Source organism: Zootermopsis nevadensis, unplaced genomic scaffold (genome assembly GCF_977971745.1).
Source record: "Zootermopsis nevadensis isolate Lab colony 2312 unplaced genomic scaffold, Znev_1.0 Znev_ptg000006l, whole genome shotgun sequence".
Lineage (NCBI taxonomy): Eukaryota > Metazoa > Arthropoda > Insecta > Blattodea > Termopsidae > Zootermopsis > Zootermopsis nevadensis.
Genome location: NW_028259138.1, coordinates 5,813,137 through 5,826,309, shown reverse-complemented (window position 1 = coordinate 5,826,309; position 13,173 = coordinate 5,813,137). Strand labels below are relative to the sequence as shown.

Sequence of the window (13,173 nt, the reverse complement as noted above, 5' to 3'; positions counted from 1 at the left end):
GTAGGAGTCTAGTACTTCCTTTAACACTTACCACTGTACTAAGAAAAACTAATAATAGAAAGAAGCACTTTACATAATCAAAAATAGTTCGTATTTAAACAGAGTTCAAAGATGCTGAAGTTTTAGTATTTGTGACTGCTCTTACAAACAAATCTGAAAAACTACAGCAAACTGTAAATGCCTTGTTACAGCAGTGATAACCGACATACATATATATTTAGGGGTGAAATGGCTGAATTAACTTAAAGCAAAAGATCAAGGACTGTTATCATAAACATGGTGGTATAGGAGCATTAATAGCTATATGTAAACAAGTATATGGATTTGTATTGATGTATTTTCACAAAACTTACAATAATGGTCTGAAGTTTTTAAAATATATGCACAGCTTACAATTCATAGCAATACATACATTGCAGTATCCATTAATTATTACTAATGGATAACACGTAGTGTCCATTAACAACTTTCAAAAGTTTAGAATCAACACATTTTCACATACCCTTTTAATATTTCCTCAGTGGGTGTTTGGCCTGGAAGGAACTCCCACTTCAGAATTTAACACAGATGAATAAATTGAGTTGGTTAATCAAGGTTCATTTAGATTCTTAATAAGAATACCAAAGGCATTTAATAAGAATGACAGAGAAGTTACTTCCAGACCAAATATCCTGAATCTAATTTAAAATTGTAATATCAATCTAGAACTGTACTGTCACCGCATAAAGGTGTTCTAACATTCAGAAAATTATTAAAAATGTTAAAAAATAGGTGCAGGAGGGTACTTTACACTTCAGCATGTGGACACTGCTGTAACAATAACGACCCAAATTTTGAGTTTAAAATGAGATGATATGCATATCAATAACAAAAAATTGTTCCAGTCATGACTAGGATAATATAATGTTTTTATGCTGATAAATGTTCTTGTTAAATTCAACATATACAATTTCACTCACACTGCTTTCCAGAAATGAGCACAGATATTTCCTGCACTAGGTTTTATTTTAATGTTCCAAACAGGATACACAAACTTATCAAATGGCTGACAAACTACACCTCCTAGCTCTGCTAATGATACACATTTCAACTCGCTTTAAACACAAGTTCAGTTATATTTTTTTTAAAAGTTGGCTGATGTAAGCTATAATCTCTTGTTGTCATTGCAGTTTAATCATTAACAGAAATACTTTAATCTTTTCCAGCAATTCTGATTTTGCCATTATACTACTTTGACATTTGCAGTACACACAAAAGAACACAGCATATGTGTCAATAAGGCTCATGGACCACATTATTTCAACTTGACTACTGCCTGACACTTGAAGCCAATCATTTACACATTATACAAAAATTTCAAACTCTGTGAGGCGTAAGTCACAAATGTATTTTAACACACTCAGATCAAAACAGAAATTCGTCAAATTACCCCTGCAGTCTAGTGATTTTTGATCAAGAGGCAATTTGTCCAATCATACTGAAATTTTTAATCAGATTTTATTATATGTTGCATAAACTATTCAATACTGATACGAACATATTGTCAGAGCCATCTGTTGACAGTGACATAATCTAAACAAATTGTAAAACATATCTTGCTGTAGGTTCTAACATGTTATCAAAGTTGATATAAGAAGGATCATTTCCTTGCCTCAATGAATTTTTGAGATTACATAAACAAATCAGATGAATATTATTGTTTGAACATTCTCTTAATGTTTACTTTGTACAAAACTGGACAGAATGGTGATAAATATGATCCAAACAAAATAAAAAAATGTTAAAATAAAAGCAATTTTGACTACATTTCTCTAAAAATAAATTGCAGTCTCTACTGGTGAAAAATTTAATTTCTGTAAGATTATGTCAGTGTTAGTTTTGCCAGTGCCCTATGGCCAGCCTTGGGCATAGCTTTACTCTGCCTATCATTGGCAATTATACAGTGTTCCAAAAGAATAAAATGAGCATCCTTACAGAAGTTTGTTGACACTACATATATTACGTTTGTGTTTCAGACACTGTCACAGAGATTTGAGGTAGGGGGGAAGGAAAAGAAATGGACAGGCAATGGTGAACAGCTATTGTGTCACAAAAAAATTTATAGAAACCTTTAGACCACTAGAAACAAAAACAAATTTTAAAATATCATTTCTGTTTGGTGGCAGATCTGAAAAACAAAAGTATTAATAAAAATTGATGTTTTACTACTGTGGTGAAGACATAATATACTGATAATTATAACAATTTTCTTGTACTGATACCATGAAAAGGGCAAAAAATATTATCCATCTGTTAAAAAATTCAATCATATGACAGTAGCTATGAATTTTAAAACAGGTAGTGATAAAGGTCTGTACCACAGTATATGAAAATCTAAGGTTTCATAACTTCATTTACATGAATGAATCAATTAAATAGTCTCAACTATATTCATTAATGAATAATCACAACTTACATTATAGAAATAGATTCTTGTAAGTTTTTCAACTGATTTACATCTAAAGGCACTCAAGTAATCACTAAAGCTGAGGAATGTAATAATGTAATTTATTTACCATGTAATAAATTAACTACAAGAGTATTAGCAAAGGCAGAACAAACAGATTTTTCAGTAATTTCATTTAGATGTGGGTAGTTCACTGAATGTGTTTCTACATTTCCTAGTACACAGGGAATAAGTATGACTTAAATACTGACCTAGTTAAACAAACTCCTAGACTTAAGCTTTGAATTTTGTACACAGAAGTGCAGACTTTGGTGCATAAATGAAAGATACAAGATAAATCCCCTTTATATATCAACACAAGATAACATCCCTGCAATAAACCAATTAAGCCATTGAAATTAAAAGTGGAATCCTAAATATATAGAAAATTGTTGACAGAGTAACCAGAAAGGAATATGAATTTACTTTTTCCTCCACTTTAGTGATGTGGTCTTTAAAAATATACTGATGAAGACACAAAGAAATCTTTAATGTTTCCAGAAACACTAATCATGAAAACATTTGGTTTGGTTTGTTCAGCATTATGAATATGATGAATGGAAAACCTTCAACCTAATCAAAGTGTTAAGGCATTCATGGTGGTTTGTTGAAATTCACATATTTCTTTTTGGTAGATTTTCCTGCTGTTGTCATTAATATAATTAACAAATACAGTAAATATAATTAATTAATATAATATGAACATGTCCATCTCAGAAACAAAAATGATCACAAGCAGAAGAAAGGAACTTATAAAGGCAGTAACTATTTTAGGTAATAAAAATACTTAAACAAGTGACGGATTTTTACTATTTAGATTGCAATATGGACTAAGAGAAACCAGGATATTAATGTACAATGAAGTAAGTTTCGCAATTCTATGCAGTTATGTTACTGGGGTCCTTCCCAAAGCAAACCTTAATAAAATTTAAAACAACAGCCACATCCATGCTTTTATATGGATGCAGCTACTGAATGTTAATGAACAAATAAATGAGAAGAACAGAAATTGCAGAAATATGTTCCCAAAAAGAGGTCACAATGTACAGGATGATAGATAATAAATGCAGTGAAGATATTATAAAAGACCTGGGAATAACATACACCAATAAACAATGCAATACTATCACAGGAACACCTGAAAACTGAATCTTGACGTTGCTCAATGCATATGGAGAAGATGCTAGGGACACTGGACAAAACAATGGAAGACGGTTATAATCCTTGTAGGAGAACAGCCAAAAGCTGGATCTGTGATGCTGACGATGTGAAAGTATCAATGATAACACTATATTGTGGCAGGCTGATCTTAAGAATTTTATCTCTTGAAATGAAGACTGCAATTTAATCAATATGCTTGGAACCTGCCTGCCACAGCATGGCAACATCAACCACAAAATTGATATACATGACCTGTCATCCAAGTTAATTATTCCATTATTATGCACTCTTTGCACAAAGTGCATAGCTAGAATGCATTAAGAGCTGGTTGTGTCTTCCATCTGACTCTCTCTCCAAGAACCATTGGATGAATTTGGATTAAATCTGATGTAGAGGTTGTGCTATTCTGTACAAACTCAGAATCATACCTTTAAATATCCTATAAGTGGATACAACAAGATTAAGGATGAGGAAAATCATGAGGTAGACGTTGAGGTGCTGTGATCTGGTGGCCAAAGTGGTAACTACTGAACAAGGAAGATTTAATACCTCCAAATGCACGTAGCAAAGAATGCATATTATGTGTATTCCAATACAGAATACACTTTCTGAAGTTGTTATGATTATGTGCGATGAACCTGGTAATCAGACAACATATCAACATTATGTGTTCCGTGTGCACTGTAATGGTTATACTGTGTTTTTCATCTGTTGAAACTGTTTACAATTCTCATCCAATTGCCCTCCCTTCTCATTTTCACTTCACTCTTATTTTCTTTAATAATACTAAACTTATGATGTACCTACCACAAGTTTCTGTGATATTTGTGTTATTTGGTGGTATATCAGAAGTTAAAAGCACCTCAAATATTGGATTCACATAATTCCTTCATCTCATAGCCAAAATATTTTGATAATAAAAATAATGAAATCTTATATAAAACTACTTTTTTGAACATTTAGTAGTTAATGAAGACACATCTGTAAGTATCTTGTACTCTATGGCCAAAGATGGTACATTCCAATCACATGACCATTTTTTATAAACTTCATGGAAGAACTTGGCATTCAATACAAATAAAAATACAGATGGATGCAACATAAAAAACAGAGTGTTCCCATAAAAACATCTTTCCTTCACATGTTCCTTTATATCCATACTATGACAGAACTAGTGCTTATAACTGTGCAGGGTGCAGGTGATGATATGTCAGGTAGCAGCCAAATTAATAATGTAGTGTAACATTTAGTAAATGGCATGTAGAGTCCAACCTTTAGCCTCATCACAAGGAGAGATTCTGTACAGTTCAAATTAAAGTATAAAGAAATATTTCACAATTACTACTCTTGTAAGATCTGCTTTTGATCAAAATATCTTTCTGCAGTTAATTTTTCACTTTTAACTTTACAGAATCATTAAATTGAAAATGTATTTAATGTAGTATTAACAATGCATTATGTAACTATTTACAATTACTTATATACAAATAATATTTTTTCTGCTCTCAGTCTTTTTTTATATTTATAATGCAGCTTGTAGGTGAATCAAATGTGAATATCAAATAATAATATGTAATAGAGAATCTTAGCACTAATTTGTACAGGCTGGATGAAACTATCTGCACACAAACAATACTGGAAGAAAGGGTGGGTTCACTGGCTATGTACAGTCGGCAATATAAAACATGCAACACTCACATAACTGGGAAGGAAATGTTAAGTGACTTTAAAAAGTAGCATACAAAATAACAGTCAAATTAAAATCCAAAATAGCATACAATTTAATTAATCTCATCTCTTCACAGCTCTTCAGGGCACTCATCATCAGAAAATTATACATTCTCATTAAACTCTCTACTGAATAAAAATATCTGAGATCTTTAATCACCTGGGTTTATAGCTCAAAGCGCAAATATATTTGTTCTACTTTTGATGTTTTGATGAAAAAGAATGTGACTCACTTTTCAAGCACTTCTTCATCTAAAAGTGCAAACTACAAAAACTTAACAGCAAAACCAACCATCTGACTATTACTGCATTTACTGTTAGAGCTAAAGCCCATTTTCCCATTTCATTCACATTTCTACACATCACTATAATGGTAAATCAAATTAATAATTTTGTGTACAAATTACTTTACAAATAATATGTAAGTAGTACCAGTAAATTTGTAAACATGCTAATCAAAAACATTGCATTTAAAATAATACATTTTAAAATAGCACACACTGCACATTCTATGACAAGATTCTCATTCCATTTTTAAGAAACACTTTCATTTCTATGTGACTGTGCTGATGTTTATATGTCCGACTGTAAGCATACTGCTGCACTGTTCTCTTCATCTCACATAAGCACACTCAAGACTGAGTGCATTTTCTGATACATGCAAAACTATTATCACGATCTCTCTATATTTAACCTATCAGAATCAATTCAGTTAAGTATAATAGTTGGTTCCACATGTCATTGGCACAGCATGCAAGCAGGGCTACAGATAAAACTTTCTTAATACAACACATGTTCAAAGTCTATAGCCTCCTTTAATCTTGGAATGTGATAAGACATCTCTCATTCCCTGTCATGGTTGCTATTCACAGTAAAATAGAAAGAATTAAAACTTGGATAAAGACATAGTATAATTAGCTGCCTTCATTCATCTCATAAAAGTCTCACCAGAGAAAAGTATGCTATTCATAATGCTTTTGACAGACATCACTCTATGATAGTTTTCTGCCACATTATCTCCATCAGCACTAGAAAACAAAATCACAGAATCACTAATCACTGTACTGTAATACAAACTCCTTTTCCTTCTTAATGTGTTCATAATTCCTTTACTTTTCTTAGCACATTCTTTAGTAGCGTGTTTGTAAAATGAGTAATGTGTGCCCGCATCAGGATAACCACCACGGACTTCTGCTAAATGTATGTTTTCTTAACCTTCTGAATTGGTTTGTTTTCTGCTGATGAATTTGCATTCTTTCCATTGGCATTCTTCGGTGGAACATTGAGCACAAGATTGATGGCAGCCTTATTGTTTGCACATGGTGGATAGGCAGCATCTGCATTAAGTCCTCCTTCTGTCAATCTGTCAACAGAAAGTCAATATGGTAACAGTGTACGAGTTGTCACAATCTTATGAAGATAACATTCAAAATGAGATTAAGTTTGCTATCATGCGTTTCACATGATTTATGTTCTACGGTCGAAAGAAGCAGCAAACAGAGGTCTGTTTCTATAATGTTATAAAGGAAAAAACAAATAATTAGATGAGATTTCAGGTTGTCATGGCAATGAGTATAAAGATGAGCATCTTCTGGGATGTGCCATGTACTTTGGTAGAGGTTTACTTAGCCATCATCACCCTGATGATGGAAAGACTAAGCAACTCTGAAATGTTGGAAAACTTCTATTAGACTACATGGTGCAATATCCCAAAAAAGTCATCTTTGAAAAAACATTCAGGTAATATAATGCATATGACATTGCTAGTTAATTTTATTATTATTGTTGATCACTAATTTTGAATGAACCAATTCTTATGACTATAGCATCTCCAAAATTTCTTTGTTCCAAAAGACAGCATGGATTTACACAACAATCTGTTTTTTTTTTCACATTGTATTCGATATGACTATAAAAGCAGAGACAAGGTATATATATATATATATAACATATTCTTATGTTTTCCTTCTGTATTAATTCCACTTCACTGAACATCATGGCTTAGTAGTTAGCACTCCTGTTTCATATGCAGGAGGTCCCAGGTTCAAGCCTATGCCTCAAAACCAGCTATCCTGACTGAGGTTTTCGGCAGAAGTCCCGCTGGACAAATGCTAGTAGAGTACCTTAAATTAGGCCATGACTGCTTCCTTTTATAGCCTCTTCACTTCATTATTCACTAATAATCTAATTATTTTATTACATTAATTTGAACTAATGCCAGTAGCATTAATCTCTGTCATATGCCAACAGGGAATATAAACCCTAGTATTAAGGTCGTGTTCCAACTGGAATTTAAAGTTTAGACACATGCTTCTGCAATACCTGGTGCAGTCAGCTGCAAGGGCAGAACATTCATGTTAACTCTATTAGCCATGTGTAACATTTTCAAAAATGATAAATAAACATTACTGCTCTGACCCTAGTTAGCTGGATTGTGCATAAGCCTTGATACACACCACAAATATGAAAATGGTTTGCTTATGGGCTGTAGCAATGTCTGGTCTGGTAGACAGTGACTATATTTCAGAGAAGCTTAATGACTCCATCATCAGGGTGATGATGGAGGCAGTAGGCTCTCTCTGAAATGTTGGTAAATATCTACCAGACTTCACAGTGCTATATCTCAGAAGTCAGCCATCTTCATGAACAAAACCTCTATGAAAAGACATAGACACAATGTTATCTGTGAGAGAAAATCTCAGTTTGTTCTAAACATTACACGCATTCAATATGGGCAACATTTCTCACACGTGCAATGCTCAACCGATATTCAAGCTCAATCCATGTACAATGCAGCATGTCAACATCAGCTGTTACAATAGCAGCTTCAATTCTGTCCTTCAAATCGTTAATGTCGGCCACTGGAGTTTGGTGGTCTTTTTCTTTTATGCAACCCCACAGGAAAAAATCACGGGGTGTGATATCTGATAATGGCATGGCCAATCGATCAGTCTGGGATATACTGATAACAGACGCATGCACTATCAAGTTCCAGTGAGGTGGTGCACCGTCTTAATGGAAGAACATGGCAGGCAGACAGGCAATCCTTGTAACAGTGGATAGACAAATTTTTCCAGCATCTCCAGGTAACTGATGGATGTCACAGTCACTTCAGCAAAGAAAAAGGGTCTGATCAAACAATCACGTAACAGGACACATCACAACACATTAACTTTGGGGCTGTATCTAATGTGCTCTACTGTAGCTAGAGGGTGTTCTGATACCCAGATGTATACATTGTTTGTTTACCTTCCCTGAAACGTGGAATGTAACATGAAGAATTCATTGTCTTCATCCAATTTCTCAAGTCACTGCAAATTCCTTACGGGCTACCCAATCATCTGGCATAACTGCCTGCACCACTTGCAACTTGTAAGCACACAGACAAATGTTTTCATAACACCTAAATGCACTGTAAAATGCATAATTTGCAGCTCATGTTGACTTACGAGGACTGTAGACAAAGATCCTGTGTATCCTTTCAACATTTTCATCAGACATATGTGGATGCCCTGAACCTTTCTTGTGCAAAACACTGCCAAATTTCCTTAAAGTGTTTGTACCAGGCACATATTAATGGTCTTCATGGTGGTGTCTTGTGATACATTGTTCTGAGACATCTTAGGATCTCTGTATCCGATTTCATTTTGATAAACCACTACATACACTGTGCCTTCTCCTGTAGATTCATGGTGAGATTGACCTGATTAACAAAGACGGATGCAGTGCAGTGGAAAACAATGGGTGCTACCATCTACCGGGTACTTGGTAAAACTTTGAGAGTTTCTCTCGCAGATAATGCTCAAAATTGTTTTATACACCCTGCCTTACGACTGCAGGGATTCACTTAAAAAAACGAGTGAGGCAAAAGCAGAAATTTTTAAACAAGTGATGACCACAGAAGTTCAGTAATGTAGTTGTATAATACTTCTTATGACGTATCAGCAACACAGAGTTCAGTCACACCTAAAATTCCTTCATGTAATCATATGTCACCACACAGGAACAATCAACACAAAAAATGGACAATGCATGTAACCTGTACTATGGTTCTAAATGTTAGGTTCTTATATAACAAGAGTTACACACACATCAGTAATTTAATTTCTTCAGAATTGCCTACACAGTACCAAGTTATACCTTCAGATACTGTAGAAATATAAAATAAAAAACCTTCTACATTTTATATACTCAGTTGCTACAGATGCACTACTGTTCAGGAGCTGGCATGGCCTTGCCATGAAGAAAAGCAAAGCAGCTCAGAAGCAAATACCTATTACTATTTTCTTTAAAAAAATAATTTATTTAAAAATTTAATTATATTAAGTATTATTTTTTGTGATTTTTTCACTTGATGCCATACTGCATTTTCTTCATAAGCCAATATCATAAAGTGAGTTACAAATATAATTCATATTTACCCTCATATTACTTATGTCTTCCATACTATCAAACATTTTTGATTACCTGATAATCCTTCAGTCCTGTTTAGGTCAGATTATCGGTACTCTACAATACCTTAAAATCAGTGATGACTGTTACTCTCCACATACTTCACAATCATCATCCTCCCATGTGGGATATAATATAATATGACTTTCATCCGTGCAATGCAGCTAACATGTGGCCCAGCTGGTCATGCATTAGTATACTACCAAACCATTAAACCCAGCACTAAAATCCAGCTGATGGGGATTTAAATCTCCTATTCTCATAAAATAAAGTTTAAATACACCAAGAAACAAACAATACAATATATTCCATTATTTCATGAAGAGGGTAAGTGTAAGTAAATATGAACAATGCATTCCATGGAATAAATATTATCCTTAGTAATAAATTATTCAACAAATTCAAATACAGTAAACTCCCAATTATCCATACTAATGAAGGAGAGAACATGCATGAATAAATGGAAAAGTGGATACTACAAAATATGTTGTTTGGTGAATTCATAAACACCACAAATTACTCAATTTCTTTGTACAACTGACATTTATTTACAGAAATAGGTGTGTAATGTTAGCATATTTTGTGAACTGCCCAGACTACTCCTCACAGTAGTACAAATTTTACTGACAGCTGCAATGTAACTGTATTTGACCCTCTCTGACACACATAGTCTAGCAATGCAGGCATACTGTGGTGCCATGTTGTGATTGACAAACCCACTGCTATGTCCTCCTTCATTCTCATCCTCTCCACAATCTTCTTCTATGTTTTGCTTCTTCACAGCATCAGCAATGTACATGTCTGTCTTATGTTGAAAGCCCAGTTCACACACACAACTTAGTAGCCACTGGTCAACATTATCTTTGTTGACATCTTCAAGCTTCTCATAACACACAATATCCAGAATCTCAAACTAGCTAGTTTCAATAGGACAACCTTACAAATCATCTAAATATGAAAAGTTTTCTTTGTGATCAAATCAGAATTACTGTCATCTTATCAGCAAGAGTTCTGAGATGGTAGCTTCATTTCATGAATGCAAGCACTCCTTGTGACAATGGGCTGTAAAGTGGATTTGACACGGGGGGCGACAAAAACTTCCATTGATGAAGCCATTGTCAGAAGTCAGCATGCTCTCTTTTGGAAGAGAAGGGGCATGTCTAGCAGCAACAAAACTTTTTGTGGTAATCCTTTGGCTTTCATAAAAGCCCAAACTTCTTGAACAAAATGCTTCTGGACCCAAATGTCATGAATCTCCGTATTTGCATGCATTCTCCTTTCTGGTTGTAACAATGAACAGGAATATAGTTTGCTTTGATAAACTTGAACAAGTCTTTTGACTTTTCCAGTCACTACAAGTTTCAGTATGTAATTTCCACACTTGACTTCAAGGCATTCTCTACATTATTTATGCCCAGGAGCATACTTCTGTCTTTCAAATGTAAGTGTTCTTGTTGTTAAGCCTTTACAGTACAAACCACCTCCAGCGACCCACTTTTTTGCCATGATAACAACTGGAACAAACCTCCCATCCCCACACCACCAATAATACTGACTGTATGTCACTGGAGAAATAAAGGTATTGTTCAACTGTATCTTCTGTATACCATCTGAAAACCAATCACCCCCTCCGCCCCACTGAAGGCACAGAGGAAGGTAAAAAGCTTAATTAACACTTGTCAATGTAAAGTCATACACATAATCTATGAACCGGATAATCTGCATACAGTTAATAAGGAGTTTGCTGTAAGATATTTTGCAATTCCACCAGGCGTATGGTTATTATACATACTGCCAGTTGAATTTTATGTCAGTCATAAATTGTGAACTGCTCAGAATAATAGTATGAATATTCCTGGATTATTTTACTTCACATTCCACATTCAGTGCAAGGTTCAAATAAAGTGAGTGTCAGGAGTTTGGAATAACATGCATTCATAGCAGGACATATACATATAATTATTCTTTGCCAAAACTTATAAGGCTCAAATCACAAAGAGTTTCAAGTGGTTTATAATGTCAAGACAGCATTGGTTAATTAAATGATTTAATTTTTTTTCAATATAGAATGCAAGAATAGTTATGTATTGTTTTAAGATAGAAAGTCACATATAGTAAGTAAAATATTTCATTAATTAGCATGTAACATGGTCAGTAAAAGTGAAAGACAGCCTGAAGTTTGTGGGGGTATAAAAATTGTGCCAATGAATGTAAAAATGTATCTTGTCTGCAGTATGAAGCACAAACTTGTAAGAATTTATGGCAGTGAAAGAAATCAATGCAAGGATGGGGATGGGTTGGTAAGCAGCTTTTAACAGGATTAAAAGAGTGAAGTTATGAAACAGAATGCAAATATTCTCCATTAAATTCTATTTTGCTATTTGCTATGATGAAATGAAACTAAAAACTATCCAAATAGGGATATTCACCATTGCTTCAGAGGAAGGGACAGTCACTGAAGTACTGGTAATTGTGACGAATATCTAATTGATTAATTAGGATCTTTGTCTTTGCCACATGCACTACATGAACATGTACATTCTTGTGACAGTCACAGGTGTACAGAGTGTTGCCTTCTCTAAGTCTCCACATCAGACCAGTTAACAGTCTTACACTCCAAACAGGACCAAACTGCAATGTCACCATAATCCATTATGTAAATACACAACAGATTGCATGTGTAAAGATGGTTGCAGACTTTGACATGTCAAAAACATTACATATGATTCTATTACAGATCTCACAGACAGCCAAAGGTGTCTTCAGTTTGTCTCTCACAGCATACACTTCCATATCCATAACATTTTAAACAAACATGCACACAAATGCTACCACTGCTTATTTTATAAATGAAATGCACTGAATTACCTTACTATTAGTAAAGTGTAGATTATTTATACCCTATCTAATGATATTTTGGCCTTATTATCACAAAATGGCAAATGATATGTTATGAGCAGTTACATTCTTCAATCATAATGCAAAGGTAAGTTGTCCCTGGTGCTTAAGAACCAATTACATGTATGGAGGAGTGGACATACAGATCTATGGATTCTTAACTTTGGCACTAGATTCAGGTGAGGAGCCAGCTTTAAGTCCTGGCTGCTTTATCCAACAACAAGAAGCACCCAATATGGATGCTGTGGGAAGAGAAAAATCTTTGCTCCCACCAGGAACAGACTCTGGTTGACCAATCCACATCCTAGTCACTACACTGAGCAAACCAAGTTGATATTATTTTATTCATATATAAATAGCTGTCCCACTATATGCCATGTAGGCGCTTGTGGGGAGGGGAGGTATAGCTCCTACTTATTCTTGACCTCGGAACTAGATGGAGTGAGTGG

At 34.3% G+C, this 13,173-nt stretch overlaps 1 protein-coding gene across 8 annotated transcripts in view; it reads right to left on the bottom strand.

The window, feature by feature from the left end:
* Positions 1 to 319: 319 nt before the first annotated feature.
* The window catches only part of LOC110835243 (semaphorin-1A), a 422,598-nt gene continuing 409,744 nt past the window's right edge, over positions 320 to 13,173 (bottom strand). For 7 of the 8 annotated variants that reach the window (XM_087343592.1, XM_087343596.1, XM_087343595.1 and 4 more), the window contains one exon: positions 320 to 6,737. In XM_087343592.1, coding sequence (XP_087199718.1) covers positions 6,569 to 6,737 — 169 coding nt within the window. In that variant the 3' untranslated portion in view covers positions 320 to 6,568. Of the gene's footprint in view, positions 6,738 to 12,255; positions 12,458 to 13,173 lie in introns of all 8 variants that reach the window. The other variant, XR_015533825.1, reaches the window with a different exon arrangement.